At 30.3% G+C, this 19,430-nt stretch overlaps 1 protein-coding gene across 4 annotated transcripts; it reads left to right on the forward strand.

Annotated features, from left to right (window-relative positions):
• Positions 1-10,730: 10,730 nt before the first annotated feature.
• Positions 10,731-18,904, forward strand: PIL5 (phytochrome interacting factor 3-like 5). 4 transcript variants are annotated; one of them, XR_003631193.2, is made up of 10 exons: positions 10,751-11,171; positions 11,274-11,365; positions 11,458-12,277; positions 15,331-15,420; positions 15,514-15,579; positions 15,699-15,764; positions 16,862-17,248; positions 17,371-17,449; positions 17,843-17,989; positions 18,557-18,904. XR_003631193.2 is itself a non-coding variant. In XM_028209375.2 (9 exons), exons 1-9 carry the CDS (start codon positions 11,106-11,108, stop codon positions 18,595-18,597), a joined length of 1,707 nt encoding a protein of 568 aa, XP_028065176.2. In that variant the 5' UTR covers positions 10,731-11,105; the 3' UTR covers positions 18,598-18,904. The 4 variants fall into 4 exon arrangements, 3 of the variants coding, with proteins under 3 accessions (XP_028065176.2, XP_028065178.2, XP_082762577.1); XM_028209375.2 differs by lacking the exon at positions 17,843-17,989 and having other exon boundaries at positions 10,731-11,171; XM_028209377.2 differs by lacking the exon at positions 18,557-18,904 and having other exon boundaries at positions 17,843-18,123.
• The last annotated feature ends 526 nt before the right edge of the window (positions 18,905-19,430 follow it).

The following is a 19,430-nucleotide window of genomic DNA, read 5'->3' on the forward strand; positions in this document are numbered from 1 at the left end:
GTCATAATAGAAGAATAAATAAAAGATCACACTTGTAATACACAATTTATCTTCATTACCATACAAACTCACATATTTATAGATAATAAAACCTGCTATATACACCACTATTCATCACACTCTGTGGTTTACCCCATAACATACCAAACTTCCCACATGATAAACTTTTCCCTAATTTTACTTTAGTCCAAAATTCATTAGGATTTCAATTACATCTCTTTTAATTATTATCCAAATATTTCACAACAATATTGAAATTTTAATATTTTTCATATCATTTAATTCTTATCGAATGATAAATCGACTGTCATCAGCATCATTTTCTACATATCAAATTTATTGAATAATGAGAAAAGATAAGTGGGGCCCAGCCCACATGGAGCCCAAATGTGTCGGTAGTTGATGGGCCAACATGGCACGCTAGGATAAAATCACATCTATGCTGCTTATTCTAATCAATACTTAAGGGTTGTTTGAAATGAATTAAATAAGCGTATTTTTTATCTTTTTATAAAAAGATATGTAAAGTGATGTGATGGAAATAAAATAAAAAGATAAAAAGATGAATTTTTTTTAGGTTGTCAAACTTGACCTTACTGTTGAGGATTAATAAGGTAGATATATAAAAAAGAAAATAAATGTATTTTATATTAATCGTTTTTGAAATTTTAAAAAATATATAACTTTTAAATGATCACATAATACTTAATTTGTTTTTATCAATTATTGGTTAAATTATAATTGATGAAACAATTATGACACTAAAATATATATTTTACATTTTCGTTTGTTTGTTCATACAATTTATATCAGTTCCGATAATAAAAAAAAATCAATATAATTAAATTAAAATTGTGACTTTAAATATTTTTTCTAAGCTCAAGAAAAATTAATATAATTTTTTTTTATAAAAAATATGATTCAAATATGAGTGGAATTTCCGCTATACAAGTACTGAATCGTATTTTTTTTTTAGTATTTTAATATGTTTGAATTTTTTTTTTCTAGCATTATTAATACTTGTACATTATTATATATGTGAAGTCTTGAAATGATATTGACACAAAATGTCTCATAACTCAAAATACTCCTATAGTTGGTGAAGTCTTGTATTTTAGATTTTTTTAAATTACTCTTATGGTTTGTGTTTATGTAAATCATGACTGAAAAATGAAATTATGAATTTAGCGAACAAAGCTCCTATTACTTAAGCAACAGATACTATATATACAATACTCTTTGTTATAATTTTTATACTATTATTTTTTGAGTTAATTACCTAAAAGTCATATTTATAAATGTTATGGTAACTCAAGTTGTATTTAAATTTTTTTAAACCAATAGGTTCTATTTAAAAAAAATTGAGAATATTATCAATATTTCACAATTTTTAAAACTAAGAACATTATTAATTTTACATAGTAATGTTTCAAATAATTATTTCACTAATTGATAAAAAAAGAGAGCATGAGATTAAATATTTTTGCCATTTTACTTATTGATTTGATTCAATTATCCAATAAAATCGAGAACATTAACAGTTTTTTTCAATTTTAAAACTGAGAACATTATCAAAATTTTCATTTATAAAGGTGTTTTTTTTTTTTTTTAAGTTTTGCATATCAATGTTCTATCATCATGCTTCTTTATAGACACAAAATTTTCAGTTTTGCATAAAAAAATAATTCAATTTTTTCAAAAAAAAATCACATAATTTAATTTTTTTTTTTTCAATTTGAAAGTTGACATTATAAAGTTTTGAAAATCAAAATAAATATAAAATCATCATGTTCTTTTATAGATAATCATAAATGATGAACAATCATTATTTGAAGGACAATTTCGACTATTAAAAATTTAATGAGACTTGAAAGTCTAAAAAATCTTAGTTAAGACTTAATGGAATATAAATTTATTTAGGACTTGTGTGTAAATGCCCTTATTTTTTTTTGAAATTACAAACACATCACCAATGTTTTGAAAACTGGACTGGACTGGTCGGTTCGACCTGTTGAACCATCTACCGGTTTATGGTCCGTTCCCTTTTGAAAATCGGTCATTTCAAGTTAAACCGGTGCGAACCGCGGTTATATCGCTAAACTAGACAAACTGGCCTGAGTTGAAGCAAACCGGACCAGTTTGCTATGTTTGGTCAAATATTGAAAAAGTCAATACCAAAGGGACCTGAACCTAACACATCAAGTTTCAAAGAGCATGAATTTTCACTATGCCACCATGGTTCATTTTAAATATATAGAAAATATATAATATTAATTATATTTAAACTAATGTTCCTCAAACACATGTATAATTAATATTTTTACAAACAATATTAATATAAAAATATATATAAATATATATGTTTGATGAATATATATATATATATTAAATTATAAAAATATTTTAAATAAATGTATTTTATTTATTTTTAAATTGCAAAAATATTCATAAAATAATTATGATATCACAATTCGATTTTGATCCTACCCATCGGATAAACCAGTGGCTCGTTGACCTGATATTTTTTCAATTAACTTGCTAGTTCAATTTTTAAAACATTGTACAACACGTTTATTTTTATCAAAAAACGATGGTACTATATGCATCAATTGGTATACCAACTAGTGCATTAACATATTTTATGTCATTATTACTAACTTCTCCCATTATACAAATTACAAATATTTAAAATCTCTAAAATTATGCAACATCATTTATTAAGTACACTAATTAATATATCAATTAATACATATAACATTATTCATTAAAAAATTAAAATTGGAGGGAAAATACAAGGTACCTTCCAAGTTCCGATACCATTTTATTTTACTTTCCATTTCCCAAAATCTAAACGACTTGCAGTGTTGTGTTGCGTATGATGACCAAAGGAAGAAAAATGCCAACATCAAAGAAAACGCTTATTCAATTCAATTCATGGTATTTTGTACATCTTTTTACCTACAGACACAATTCTCATTCTTCAGACTCTGCTTTGGGGCAGCCAATTTCGAGAATGATTAGTTCAGGTGTTAAACGAATCAAATAATTTAAGGATTCGTTTGGAAAGTGGATTGATTTTTTGACTTTTTAGATTTTTTTGACTATTTTAGCTTAAGGTTAAAAAGGCTAGTTTGGGAAGGATTTTAGGTTTTTTTTTGGCTTTTTTGATTTTTTTGTGAGAGAAAGAATGTAATGATTATGGATTGAATGTGATGTTTTGTCTTATTGGATTAAAAAGTCTATTTTATTTTTTGTGGCTAAAATAGTCAAAAAAAGTCCCAACTTTTGCTTCCCAAACGAAACCTAAATTTAATTTATATTTGATTTATTAAAAGTTTGTTTGAGTTTAATTCGTTAAGTAAATAAATGGAATATACTTTGAAACTCAATAAAATTTTTAAACTAAAGTTAAACAGTTAATTGTTAATTTAGCTTAATTTAATAATTTAAAATTATATAAAATTATTAAACTACTTGAGTTTGGCTATAAAAATCTAACGGATAGTGATGTTTTTAGTTGGTGTAACTTCCCTCCTGCTAAAGAATTTTTTTAGCTAGTCTCATAATATTTTACAGCCGTGCTGGGCACCCCCAGTTGGGGGTGACCCCCAGCACCCCCACTCCACGCGGGAGGCTGTGGACCAAGTAAAAATTAAAAAAAAAAAAAAAAAAAATTCAACCAATCACGTGCTGCCACATCAGCTGGGGGGTCACTGGGGGTCTTCAAAATTGGGAGTGCAAATCATTTTTCAATATTTTATGTTTGATCAGCATAGTCTCGTATTCGATGACATTGCTTATATTTGATTTTAAAAAAGAAAAAAATCACAAAATATATTAGATGAGTAATTTTTTAAAGAAGGTTTATTAAAAAATCTTTTTTAAGTGTTTGTATCCCAATTAATGTATAAGATATTCTTATATTTTAAAAAGTCTTATTTTTTGAACATTTGATCTACCAATCAAAATTATTATATTTAAGGTATTTTATGAATATTTCTACCCTTACAAATATTTTTTGAACGGTTAGTAATTTGGTGATGTGAACATTCATATTTTACAATGTGAATATTCACATTGACGTGTGAATCTTCACATTGATAGTGTGAACATTTATATTGATAATATGAATATTCATATTAACATGTTAACATTCACATTGATGGTGTTAACATTCACATCATGAAATATTCACACTACAAATATAAATATTATTAAAGGTATTTTGATAATTACGTCAACAATAGGACTTATTGAAATATAAGAAAATAATGTGGACTAAATAGAATATACGGTGGTGTTTGGGAAGAACTTCTTGGGCTAAATTAGCCATGTAAAGACAAAAAAGTTGATTTTAGCTACATAGAGACAAAAACTTCATAATCACTTGCCACCAACCATTGTCAAGGTAAATTTACAAATCTACCCCCACATGAGAGAGGGGCATCACCACAAAAGCTTCACAGTCACTTCCCAAAAAACACCTATTTTCAAAAAAATACACAGGACGTTGAAAAAAAAAAAATTAAAAACGTTTTTTTGGTTTTTGTTAAAATATTTTATAAAAATAAATTTAAACTCTATTTATAAAAATATTTGTAAATATTTTAAAATTTTTTTATTATGTGTTTGGTTATGATTTGAGTGTAGAGATGTGAAAGTAGTATGGAGTTTCGAGTTATGTATTTGGTTATGAATTGTAAAAATAATTTACTAATAAAATTTTATTTTATGTGTTTGGTTACGATTTGAGTGTAGAGTTGTTTTTAAATTAAAAATATTAACATTTTAAATTATTTAAAATTTTTGAATATTTAAATTATTTAAATCTTTTTGTTAAAATAATTTTTTAAATATTTAATTTTTTTGCAAAATAAATTTGTTAGATTATTTACATTATTTAAATATTTAAAATAACATTAAAGTTAAAATAAAAATTAAAATAAAATTCAAATTCAAATTAAATTAAATATTTAAAAGTAAATTAAAATTAAATTATTTAAAATACACATCCTAATAAAATAAAACCTCACTTTTTATCATTTCACCGAAAATTAAAATAAAAATAAAAATAAAAAACGCATGAAAAAATATTTGCAAAAAAAAAAAGGAACTTAAAATACATAAATTATTAACAATAATTTATTAATTGAGTTTTATTTTACGTGTTTGTTTACGATTTGAGTGTAAACTTGTTTTTAAATTTAAAATATTAACATTTTAAATTATTTTTATTTTTTGAATATTTAAATTATTTAAATTTGTTTGTTAAAATAATTTTTTGAATATTTATTTTAAATTTTTTCCAAGGTAAATTTTTTAGAATATTTACATTATTTAAATATTTAAAATACAAAAAAAAATATAAATAAAATTAAAATAAAATTTTAATTAAGTTTTGTTTTATATATTTAGTTACGATTTGAGTATCGAGTTGTTTTTAAATTAAAAATATTAACATTTTAAATTATTTAAAGAACGTAAATTAAAGAATAAGAACTAGTTAATGTATAAAAAAATATAAATGACAAAAACATAAATTTAAAAAAAATAAAAAAAATTTAAGCAAAAAATAAATAAAAAAACATTTTACCAAACTACGCCAAAATAAAACCCAAAATAAACAAATAAAAAAATTTAAGCAGAATACCCAAATCGAAACCCAAAAAAAAAAAAAAAAAAAAGTAGCAAAAAACGGCAAATCAAAATCGAAAATAAGAGAAAAATAAAAAACAAATAATAATAAAAAAATAACATTGGTGGACCGCTTGGGAAGCTGACGTGGATGCCAAAATCTTTGAATTATAGGTACATGTGGATCAAGGGCACTTTGGTAAATTAACAGGAGGCCACCTCACCAAAAAGTCAAAAAGCCAAAAAAGCTAAAAAGCCCTTCCCAAACCAGGCTTTTTAGCCCCAGGCTAAAATAGTCAAAAAAGCCAAAAAGCCAAAAAGCCAACCCACTTCCCAAACGGAGGCGTAAGTGAAAAGAGATTTATGAAAAAGTGACCAATTTTTTTAATCCGGTAACTATTTAATAAAGATAGGTTAATATTATCTTATTTGTATATTTTTTTCCCTACATCACTCATTAGAAACAACACATAAAAAATGCTAGATGATACTAAGAAACGACTCAATAAGACCATCTCCAACGCTGAACCAAACTTGGCATCAAATTTAAAATTTGGTGAAAAAGCCACTTTTTTAAGCTCCAACGGTTTCATCAGATCGATATCAAATCCAGAATTCAGCAAAAATGGTACCAAACTGAGTGCAGGCGAAGCGTTTAACCAAATCACTGTTCCTAACCGTTGGGATGAGACGAACGGGTCGACCATCCGGTTGACCAACCGGTCGCCCCAGAGAAAGTTCAGACCGTTCACAAAAAGGTTCAAACGACTCAAAAAAAAAAAAAAAAAAAAAATTTTTGCCTAGGTGGTCGACCACCCGGTCGACCGGCCGGTTGACCACCCGGTCGACCACCAAAAGTTGAAAAAGTTCAAAAAAAAAGGTTCAAACCGGTAAAAAAAAAAAAAAAAAAAAAAAATTTTTGCCATTACCGGTTGACCGGCCGGTCAACCAACCGGTTGCCCAGTGCAAATTTGATGAAACGGATTTGATGTTGAACTGTTGGAGCGCGAAGTATCAAATTAAGGAAATGACTCATTTTTCACTCAGATTTGGTGAAAAATTTGGTACACCGTTGGAGATGCTCTAATGAATTATTCGCATAATAGTAACAGTGGTAACTTTAGACAGTTTATCGTTAATTGTCATTGTTTATTTAAAGTAATACCACTTTCTTACACTTAAAACTATATTCTAATAGGGGCAATCTTACAAGCATTATTTTAGAGAATAATTTAAGTTCAACTACCATTCCTAAGCCACTATATGTTGCTTCTTAACCTTGTACTTAGGGTAGTATTAAATACTAGGTTTGAATCAATAAAAAACGTACTTTGTCATACTTTTTTTGATCATCACTTTTTTTAAATTCGACAGGACACTTTTTTTTTTCTTTTTTTCATAGAAAGAAGTAAAAATGAAAAGTAAAGAGAATAAATTGACAGTGATTTTTTTAATTATTTAATTATTTTTAATTATTTCCCAAACAACACCTTATATTTAGTAAAATAAAATAAAAATAAAATCTCTTTTCCCATGCAGTGTAACCAAAATAAGTGAGTTATAATACTTTCTTTCTTACAAATGTATATTATTTTTTAGTTTTCACCAAAGTGAGAAAATCTTTACTATAATTCTCCCTACCAATACAAAATTTGAGTGTAGGACAAACTTACCTATGTGAAATGAATATAGAGGGTAGGGTGTTATTGGTCAATAAAAAAAATTGAATGAGATTAACTGAATAAATTATTATTAAATTAATAATATTGTGATTTATACTGTAAAATAATATTGTGCATTGAGTGAGTGTGAGTGTTTTAGGGTTAATTATTTTAGTTTTTTTTTTTTTGACTTTTTTTAATTAAGGAGTTTAAAAGTTGTTCAAAAATTTAATTTTTTATAGTAAAAAAAAAAATTAAAATGACTTTGATTTCTTGAATTTATAACAAACAACCTGATAACTTTTTAGTCTTTGGACCTTCTTAACAAAAATAAAAACTCATTTGGAGACGCAAGAAATAAGTTATTTATTGATCCCGCCATCTCTTTTCCACATTTATTTATGAAAATAAAAAAAAAATTACTTTTCAATCATACCAAAAACAACACTTAAATGCCACCATTATTGTATATAATATTTTCAACTAATATTTGATATAGAAGGCTAGGGCAGGAGTAGGGTTGGAAATTGGAATGGAGGGGGACAGAAACGTAGTCACAAATATAGCAATGGCCACGAGGGAGTTTGTTTTCGGTGTTTTGTAAAGTTGGTTGTAAATTAATTTTTTAGTTTGACTTTTTTAAGCTGAAAAAGTTATTATTTCTGTTCTAAAATTAATATTTTTTTTTGGAAAGTTTAATTTTTTTGATAGTATAATTATTGTACTTTAAAAAAAATTAATTTTTTAAAATTATTCTTTGATAGTGTATTTTTTTAAGAAATATCAATGTCATAATTATATATTTTATGTTGTTAATGAATTTAAAAAAAGAATAAAATAAAAAATTTATATTATTTTTATACTTAATTTTTGAAAAGAAACTAATATTTTAGAATAATAAAAAATAAAATAAACAATTAATATTTTGAAACCAAAGGAATAATCTTTTGAAAAATAGGTGGTAGCTCGAAATAGGTGAGGGTCAAATGGCCCAAAATTTAAAAATCACTTCGTTTTGCGATTTTCTTTTTCTTCTTCGTTGAATTTCGTTGAACACAAGAGAACAGAGGGGAAGAGGAGGAGAGAGGGAGAAAGAGAGAGGAGAGGAAGGGCCAGTGCCTCAGCCGCGAGGAGCTCGTCGCCTCCGTCGCCTCCGCCCGTCGTCCTTGTCGCAGCTCGTAGCTTGTTTATCGCTTCCGCCCGCCGTCGTAGCTTGCAGCTCGTCGCCTCCGCTCCGATCGTGCCTCCGCCTCCAGCCCTAATAATTGGGCCCCCTCCAGTCCTTCTACTCCTTCCTCCTCCTCCCTCCTCCCTCCTCCCTCCTCCTTCTTCTCCTCTGATTTTCTACTTCTTCTGAAAAAAAAAAAAGACACCAAAGAGAGGGGATGAACGGAGCTCTGTATGTGTGTGAGAGTTTTTCAAAAGGAGAGAATGAACAGAGAGAGGAAGGGTGTACAAAGAAAAAGGATGGATGTACGCCATTTCGAGCTATGAAATGAGGTTGTAACCTGTTTATGACTTCTTTTTGACTCAAAAAATTAAAAAAATCAAAATATGTACCTAAGACACCTTTGTTGATCTCAGCAATGGTGGGAAGTGTGCGTGTGAGAGTGTGATAGCGACAGGATATGTTTGCGCCTTATGCATACCACATATACCGTCAAAATCCCCTTTCGGCTTTCACTCTTGCACTCACCCTTACTACAATAATGATTGATATTATTAAAAAAAAAAATATTAATAATATTAATATATTGAGAATGTAAAATAAATAAATAAAAAAATAAAAAAATAAGACATAGGCCCACATTATTAGTGATACTATTTTCTCAATTATTTTTTTTCTTACTATTCCTTTTATGGGTAAATTACGCTGATATTTTTGATATTTTTATTTAATATAGATTTTTTTATATTTAAAAATTATATTTATTTTTGTTAAATTAAAATAATATATTTGTTTTTTAACTTTTAAACATATAAAATAATACTGATAAAAAAAAACATATAAAATAATAAAATAATGTTAATATTTTATTTATATCATTTTAAGAGAAATAATAATCATCTTCTTTAGTTTAATTTATATAAAAAATTAAATTTCTTTTATTTTTTTTTTACTATTTTTTAATAATTTTTTATTTTTTAGATACACTTAATCTAGATATGCTTAAGAAGTATAATATTTTGTGATTTTTTTTTTAAATTCACCAAATACAAAAAATATAAAAATGTAATATACTATTATAAATGTGAATGATGATATTTGATAATATTGTAATAAATGTGGGTGAATAGACCAAAAATAAAAATGATGGTGAAAATAAAAATGAAAAATTCTATTCATATATAAAAAATATCATTAAAATATTGTGATAGTGATATTATTGTAAATATAAATCATGTTTATGAGCGTTTTGTTTTAAAGTGAAAAGTCACCATTAAATTATATCATCGTGTTTGAATTTTTTTTTTATAAAATTCATATTTATATATAATCACTCAATAAGAATAGGTTCATGTAAAATTTAATGATGGAAAATTGTATAATGTAGTCATAATGATAGGAATAAGAAATAGTAAAAAAAAAAAGGATAAAATGATCATTTAAAAATTTTAAGGCATAACATCAATAATTTAAAGAGTAATTTGTAATAAGATTACAGACCTCATCGAAGAGAATGCAATTTTTCAAACATAAATAAAGAATTTGTATTAAGGCCTCATTTGGAAACATGCTATTTTAATAATTTTTTGACTTTTTAGTTAAAATATGAGATAAGAAAAACTTAAGCCGTGTTTGGAAGGGTTTTGGAACTTTAGTTCCACCATTGCATATGATGTTTGTTTATAGCTTTCAAAAATTAATTCCACTCACTTTTGAAAACGCGGTCGAAGGCGAAAAAATTTGAGTTAACTGGTCGTTCCACCGGTTGACCAGAACAGTGCATATATATATATATATATTTTAACTGATACATATTAATTTTTATATATTCAACAAAAAATATTTTTCGAATTTTTTAAAATTTTTTATGAGTTTTAATAGAATTTTGAGTTGTGTGTTTGGTTATGAATTGTAAAATTTTGTATCAAATATCATATGTCACATTAAAATTTTTTTACTCAATTCAAAATTCTTTTCAAAATTCATTCACCAAGCAAATTTTTCACGCTCCAATTATAATTTCAAAACTCACAAATTCAAAATACAATTTCTATTCTCAAATCATATTTAAAAAGCTTTACTGAACACTATCTTATATGATTAGAATGACTTTTTGATGTTTTATGAAAATATGTATAAAAAATAAAAAGAAAAAAAAAATTTGACTTTTTAATACAAATTATATATATTTTTAAACTTTTAAACTAAAGGCATTACTCTCAAAACGAGACCTCAATAAAATCTTAACAAAGAATCTGTATTTAAATAAAACCTGAGAGTGTCATGTAATTTACCCCACTATTATTCGGGGGGGGGGGGGGGGGGGGGGGGGGGGGGATGACCTTATCTTTGTTGGCTGGACGTTTTCACATAGGGCAAAAGCAGAGCAAACCAAGTACGAATACCTCAACCGCAAATCCTCTGAAAATTTTCCCATTTCCCCATCATATCATATCTACTGCCATACCTATCAGAGACAGAGAGACATTTATGTACTTATTGCAGACCATTGCAGATGAAAGAGAGTTTTAGAGAGAGAAACATATTCTAGAGCCAGAGCCAGAGCCAGAGCCAGCAGCAGCAGCAGCAGCAGCTCAAGCTCCTGTTGATTAGAAAGTCAATGGCGGCGACTTGATGATTCAATGCAAATTAACGATCGTTTTCTGAATTTGGATTTCAACTGCGGAATTAATTCTGAAATTCATGCTGTAAGTTTTTGTTTCGATTGTTTTTGAACATATATTGATTTGAATTTAGGTTGTTCAACTAAAATTGATAATTCTCGTTCCGTGCTTTGATTTTGTTCGCAGGCGATGAATAACTGCGTTCCAGATTTCGAAATGGACGAAGATTACTCAATTCCAACTTCTTCAGGTTTAACTCGCCCAAAGAAATCACTAATGTAAGCTCTGGACTCTTCGTTTTGCTCGCTCGCTTTCTCTCTCTCTCTCTCTCTCTCTCTATAAATACGATTCTCTGTATTTGATTCAACAGGGCTGAGGAAGAGATCATGGAGCTACTTTGGCAAAACGGTCAAGTTGTTATGCAGAGCCAAAACCAGAGATCCATCAAGAGGTCCGACATCGGAGACGCCGTTACACCAGCGGAGCAGTCGGCGGCCAGAGACATCAGACCAGAGGAAGAATCGACTACTCAGCTCTTCATGCAAGAAGATGAGATGGCCTCTTGGTTAAACTACCCTAACGATGACTCTTCCTTCTACCGTGACTTCTACGCTGATCTAGTCTATCCTGCGCCGACCTCTCCCGTCGATCCTCTCGCCCATACTACACCAATTCCTGAACTCAAGATTCCGCCGCCATCCGAGGCGGCGGCCATTTCTCGGCCGCCAATAGCTCCGCCGAAGCGTGCGGAGTTGGAACACTCGGCGAGGTTTCAGAATTTCGTTCATTTCTGGAGGACTAAGGGGACAGAGCCAGGACCGTCGATTTCGAACAAGGCGGTGAGGGAATCGACGGTCGTGGACTCGAGCGAGACTCCGGCAGCTGCGGCGCAAGAATCCAGGGCTTCTCACTTTGCCGGATGTGCCAAGCCGGCGCAAATCTCAGGCGTAAACGTAGGGTGCGGCAGCATGAGCGGTGGTGGTGCTACAGCCGCAGGGACGACGTCGTCCGGTGGCAGAGAGATTCAGACTTGTGATCTGACGTTGACGTCATCGCCAGGTGGCTCGGGAGCCAGCATGAGTGCGAGTGCCGAGCCGGTGAGCAAGCCGCCGCCGACGACGACGACGATGACGACGGAGGATCGGAAGCGAAAGGGCAGAGAAGTCGACGACACTGAGTGTCAGAGTGAGGTGAGTCATATTTCGTTCCACCTTCCCCAGGTATTCGTCTCGTTTATCGTGCGTAGGACCAGTCGCGTCGTTTAGCGTGCGCATCCCCTCCCCTTGTTGGTTAGATGATATCAGAGCGAGTTAAGAGTATATATTAGTTCTTGACACATTGCACATAGATAGTATAACCGTTACACAATAATAACGGCCAAGAAAATGATATATGAGTTTATTTTTTAGGCTTTGTTTGAGAAGGATGTTAGTTTTTTGATTTTTTTTGATTATTTTAATTTAGAGTTAAAAAGTTTGGTTTGAAAAAGGTTTTTGACTTTTTTAGTTTTTTAATTTTTTTTTGTAAGAGAAATAATGTAATGATTATGGATTTAATGTGATGTTTTGTGTTATTGGATTAAAAAAATTATTTTGTTTTTTGTAACTATTTTAGTAAAAAAAAAGCCACAAAACTCACTTCCCAAACATAGGACTTAATTTACTTCCCAAACATAGGTTTAGACTTAATTTTTAGATTTAGGAGTGGTTTAGGATAATTTAAATAAGTGTACTTTTTGATTTTTTATGAAATGTGAGATGGATTTGAAGTGATGTGGTAGAGAGGTGATGTGACTTAAATAAGATGATATAATTTAAATAGGATAGTAACTTTTTAACTTTTTAATTTTTTTAGGTTATGACAAACAAAATCTTAATAATACATAAGTGATATAATTGATGATAATTAGAGAATATATGAGATAGTATTGCTTTTTAATATTTTAATTAATTATCATATTATATGACTTAAAAATTAATTTAATTTTTAGTCTCAAATAATAATGCTTTAATAAAAAATATTATCTAATTTTACATCTCCGATTTCACTAGGATTGGAGGGGTTAAAGATGAAGGGAGATGAATGTAGAATCATTTTACATGTTTTAACCTCATCATTTGATATAAAATTGGAAGAAACAAAAGTAAAAGATATGGTGGGCCTGCAAAATAATTACATAGAATCTTTTTCGTTGTAATTCTGTCCCATAGAAAAAATTTGTATTAAGGTTTGTTTTGGAAATTAGGGGAAAAAGAAGTTAATTTATTGATTTTTGAATTTTTTTTAAAAACATGTAAAAATTAAAAAAAAATATATAACTCAAAATAAATTAATTAATCAATATATATATATATATATATATTTTTTTTTTCAAAATAGGCCTAAAAGATATAAAACACTTGTATCATCATAAAAAAAATGTTTGGTTTGGTTTTGAGAAAGTAGACTTTAAAAATTATTTTGGAGAGAGTTTAAAATTTTTTTTGGTTTGTTTGGTTATGTATTTTGAAAGTAGTTTTGGAGTTTGAGAGTTTGAAATGATTTGATATTTTGTTATAATTGAGTAGATGTGTGTGAAGAAAAAGTAATTGAGAAGGAGAGAGGAGAAAGAAAAAGTGATTGATTAATATGTAAGAGAGAGTGATTTTAAAAATTGTTTTGAAAAAATTATCAACCAAACAAATTTTTCATTTTTTTTTTCAAAATCACTTTACAAATTTAAACCAAACATACCAACAGTGTTTCACTTAATTGCAATTTCCCATGTTACTTTCGGCGCATGTTAGCATTTGGTCAAGTAGTTGCATCATTCCTAATTCCTCATCGTACACGTGGCATTGCATGGCGACTTCTGTTACTGTTTATTGTTGATATCAGTCTCCCACGTGTACGGCGGGAATGCCACAAGTTTTCACATAATTTTGTGCATATTGGTATTAGGTGTGTAGGGGGTCTGACCCACCTAGTGGTGCTAAAGGCACAGTAACAATCAAATCTAAGTGACGAGGGGAAGTACCATTTTCGGCGCGTATCACGGGACTAGTTTCCTCGTCCTATTGTCAACTTGCTTTTGGGATGGTTTGAGGTCCTTAGGGAAATAACTTCTTGTTACCCTTAACAAGTTTTTTTGGTTTATTTTTACTCAAACACGTTTAGTAGGTGAATTTTTTAATTTGAATTATTGAAACGAAATTTTTAATTCAAACTTGAACAATGCCCTTCAATCATCTTCTTAGTAAAAAGATAAACATTGGTTGCAACCAGAAGTTATTATTAATAAATTATTATTCTAAATCTAACTTCAAAAAAAATTATAAATAAAAGTTTTTATTTTTTTATTGTTGTTACTCACATTTTTACATAGTTTAGCGTTTTGAAAATATGACTTCAAATTTGAAGTTGTGTTTCAAAAACATATGTCATCACTATAGTTAATTTATTGTTAAAAAAAAAAAAGAAGATTTTTTAGAAAATAAGTTCAAAACTATTTAAATTTAAAAATTAAGTTTTTTAAAAAGGCCGTGAGTTTCATTTCTCCTTACAAAACTCTAATAGCCATTAGATTATATCTTGAAATTCTTGTTATAGAATCTTAGGTCTAAGTGTTTTGGGACGAAAAGAATATGATATGTAGAATCACTTGGTACAAAATGATCAAATGTTATAGTGTTTACCAAATCCACCCCTACTAGACCCCATTAATATAGGACTAAATTGGGTGTACCATTTAGTTTAGTTATTTTTCCACTTTTATAAATAAGCTTTCTCAATTTGTCACTTGCTTTGTTGTTTCGTTGGTTTTGGAAATAGGTTGTATAAGATCATTTACATAGTCTATTTTGCAACAAGTTTTCCCATTGGTTTTAACAAAGGAGCTATTTAGTTTCCTTTTAGTGTTTTCCCCTTAAATGGAGACATCATTTTGAATGCAACTCTGAATGACAATGTCTGTATGGGTTATATTTGTGTTGACAAGCATTTTTTACTCAACAAATAGGAAGCTGAATAATTGATTGCTCCATAAAAGCTTGATGTATGATAGCCATGTGCTGAAGCATAAGTATCTTGTCTTTTACATAATGCTAGGCTTGCTAACCCCGGCAATAAAATGACAAGAAGCACTGTATCAGCCCATTGATCATGATTTTTCATGGGGATGTTTGTTGGTTTACTTCAAAGATCTTGTACCTTCTTTGTCTGATTTAGCTCATTCTGAAGTTCTAGTGCTCTTCTACCACCACAGGATGTGTATCCTGATGCAAAGAAACAAGTTCGTGGATCAACATCTACGAAGAGATCTCGTGCTGCAGAGGTCCACAATCTGTCAGAAAGAGTACGTTCTTTTACAGTTTACTGATGTAGTGCTGTTGCATTCCCTTTTTATGTGGTTATTTTTCTTCACGGTCTAATATTGCATCTCATGCAGAGGCGTCGAGATAGGATAAATGAGAAAATGAAGGCATTGCAGGAGCTTATACCTCGTTGCAACAAGGTTGGCATATCGTGTTTGATTCTGTCTATGTGACGCTTGTGAGTGTGGAGGGATTACTTCCCGAGTTAGGTTCTTCATTTATTATTTTTAATTTTTTTTTCTGCCTATATGCATTGCAGTCAGACAAAGCATCTATGTTGGATGAGGCTATTGAGTACTTGAAATCACTCCAATTGCAAGTGCAGGCATACATTCCTTTTCTATTCTTTCTTATATTGTGGTTTTATACTCTCTTCATTTGTTCCTGTAAAATTCAAATCTAAAAGAAGGCTGGTACAAATTTTTTGAATAGCCAGTATTAGCCGATCTCAATCCCCTACATTCTTCCATTATATAATTATTACATTAGTTTCAATATAGAATCACCCAAAGGAGGCAGACCCACACATGTTTGAATAATTATAACATTTTCAGGCACCTCTCATTCATCAAAGAAGTAAAAAAAAAAAAAGTAAGAAAAAAGAGAGTTACTTCTAGCCTGCTTAACTAGACTACACATAGAAGTTTCTACAAACAACCAGCCTCTCTATTGATTGGATCCTTAAGGTTTAATGAGTCGCAGGAAACTCTTTGGGTGAAATGCAAGATGAAAATGTGCAGTTGTATCCTGTGCTTTTTGATACCTTACTTTAAATTGGAATCTTATATTGGGGATTTGACTAGCCCGAAACATCACCTGCCTATGGCTGAAGTTTTAGAGCTGTAGTTTTGGAGGTAGTAACACTATTTGGTTGTATAACGTCATATGACAACACCAAGCACCCTCCATGCACCAAGGTCATGGAATTTCCTTCTAACCTAGATGTGGTGGATTTATGTGGTGATTATATATTATGCCTAAATGAGCTAGTAGTGTGCATCATGTTTGCTGGGGAAAAGATTGGGTGGGTTTCCGATGAAACTGACATTCAGCTGCATAAAAAAATTGACGGATCTCATGTCACTGTCTATTTGAGAATGCATTTGTTTTACTTGTTTATGTATATGACACTTCTACTAGTAGAACTTAATTTTTATTTCAATTCTTTCCAGCTTATATTAGAATACTTGCATGCATGTTATCATGTATTTGGCTTATGAAATTCAACCCTATCTACATTTGTTACGATTATGTAATAGGATAGGATTGTTGCATGCATTCATGTCATCGTTTTACGGAGTCACATTCTGGCCAATCTATTTAATATTTTTACTCTTATGGCATGTTTTCTTCACCTGAAAAAACTTTTATTAGCTCCTGTATTAATTATGAAGAAAACTAGGTTGTAACCAATTTCTGCAGATGATGTCCATGGGATGCAGCATGGTTCCCCTGATGTTTCCTGGTGTTCAGCAGTACATGCCTCCAATGGGAATGGGGATGGGGATGGGGATGGGAATGGGCATGGGAATGGAGATGGGCATGAGTCGACCAATGATGCCATTCCCCTCTGTTCTGGCTGGTTCAGCCTTGCCAACACGAGCTGCAGCATCTCATTTGGCCCCAAGATTCCCCGTGCCAGCGTTTCATATGCCGCCTCTTCCTGTACATGATCCATCCAGAATCCAAGTACCTAGTCAGACACAGCCCATGCTAAACCATGATCCCAACCAACCGCGAATGCCAAGCTTTCCTGATCCTTATCAGCAGTATCTTGGTTTCCACCACACACAAGTACCAATGCCACAGGTATGTTTGGACTCACCCGTCAAGTGTCTATTGGAGCTTGAATATTCTTACATTACAAGTAATATTGCATCATCAAATTGTTAGAATTGTCGACTGACTTGGTCCTTCAAATCTTCGTACAGAATCAACAAATGATGCAGCCAAGTAGCAGCAAGCCAAGTAGCAGCAGAGAAGTGGAGAATCATGAGAATCTCCACTCTGGTATGCTGAAAACTCTTGTAATTCTGTTTGATTGGTTATTGATTCTATGCATACTGTTTTGACAGGGAAATAGAAAAGTGTCATATAGTTAGCTGCAGTAAATTAAGTGCCTCTCTTGCACCCACGCATGCGTGCATACAAACACAATTCGGCACACACTGGTTTCGAAAATTGTGATTTTCAAACCATCACACAATTGCACAAGCCAAGCTATCCGCTTCAAACCTCGTTTCAAATGTCTTCAAAATTTATGGATTATGTTCTACAAGAAAGTTGATATAGTTAGGATCCCAATCTGTTAAATCCTCCGGTTTACAACAGAGGGTTGGGTTGGAGACTGTTCTAGTTAACTTAAAACGTATGATTCATTTTGAGAATCTTTGTGCATTGCAGGTTGATATATATATATATATATATACACAGACAGGATGGATTAAGAAAAGCACTTCGGCTGCCGAGTTTTTGTAGTGTAAGAGAAAAACACCAGCACTAGTACAGTCAAAATACCGGATGGCTAATATAATATAACACAGCTAACATGTAATTATTTCCATTACCTTTTGTTCCCTAGTTGTATTATAATTTTTTGATCTGAGGTTGAATTTGCTTCAGCTTGATCATGTCACTCTTAATTTTTGCAATATTTTACTTTTTGTTTTGTTTTGTTTTTTTTTTTTAAAAACAAAAAGAAAAAGAAAAAGAAAAATCATATCTTCTTATTTTATAGAATTTTTCTAGATGCACTACACTTGAAAAACTATCTGATCAAAAGAATTTTTATTATTTTAAAATTTTGATTCCTTAAATATTTTGGAAAGTGAACATATAATCCTATCATAAGATATCTTACTGTTAAAATTTGTTAAATAGTATTGGAACATTTAGTTTTCATTATTTTATTTTTATTTTACAAAACTATTAAGATACATGATGGAAAGAAATGATGATTTATACAAATGGGTAAATGTTGAGTGCAACAAAGCCATAACCCAAAATATGATTGAAGGTGAGCATGGTGATCGCCAAGGGGCCTTAAGGAGCAGCCAGCTGTTGTTGTATTTATGTGTGACACTCTGATTTTGGTATATTATTATTTAATTGTTGCAGGAGGCCCACCTCTACTGCTAGCCCACCTCTACTGCTACTAATATTGCTGATGGGAAGGAAACAACACTGATTGCCCAACAAATTTCTTCGCAGTGTCATCTCTCTCCATTGATCACGACGGCACAAGCTTTCGTTACATCTATCTGTCTCTATCTATCTACCTATCTATCTATCTATATCTATACTATTATATATGTAAAGATTTGAGTTAGTGTTGACACAAAATATTTCATATTTTGGATTTTTACAAAATACTCTTATAGTTAGTGTTTATGTAAAAATTATATTAAAAGGAGAATAGGAATTGAAACCGAAATTATGAATTTAACAGAAAATTCTTGAACAGCACATGTTATGTGTGTATTATTCTTTATCATTATTTTTATACGATTAATTTTTTTACACATCACATCACGTGTGCGCGGACCATTAGTGTATATATATATATAAAGTTTTCCTTCTCCGTAGTTTTCGTGGCAGTGGAATTTATACCACCAAGAGATGGGTACGGGTTCTCTGGACCTGGAGAATGATAACGACCCTTTTTTTTGCCATAGAGATTCCTTTAATATATGGACAAAGAAAAAAAGAGAATATGATTGGACCAGCCATATATACAAGAAAAGCTTGGAATCTATATCTGAAAGTCATAATCTAAGGCCTTGTTGGGGAGTAATAATTTGGAAAAAGAAGAGGGCAGAAAATTTGTTGTCTTTCATGTTTTTTTATTCTGCTTAAAAAAGCTAGTTTGGATTTATTTTTTTTTTTTTATTTTTTTTAATATAAAAAAATGGTGTTCAAGTATTCGACATTTACCCTCTTCCCTCTGTACTCGAAAAAAATATATTTTGAAAAATATTTTTATACATTATTG

Source organism: Camellia sinensis, chromosome 14 (assembly GCF_055761805.1).
Source record: "Camellia sinensis isolate YWXY chromosome 14, ASM5576180v1, whole genome shotgun sequence".
NCBI classification, from domain to species: Eukaryota; Viridiplantae; Streptophyta; class Magnoliopsida; order Ericales; family Theaceae; genus Camellia; species Camellia sinensis.

Coding starts and splice junctions, on each gene's coding strand:
- PIL5 (XM_082906451.1), top strand. CDS start 11,106: ATGCAAATTAACGATCGTTTTCTGAATTTGGATTTCAACTGCGGAATT. Junction 11,366..11,457: donor CGCCCAAAGAAATCACTAAT/GTAAGCTCTGGA, acceptor TTGATTCAACAG/GGCTGAGGAAGAGATCATGG. Junction 15,580..15,698: donor TTATACCTCGTTGCAACAAG/GTTGGCATATCG, acceptor TATGCATTGCAG/TCAGACAAAGCATCTATGTT.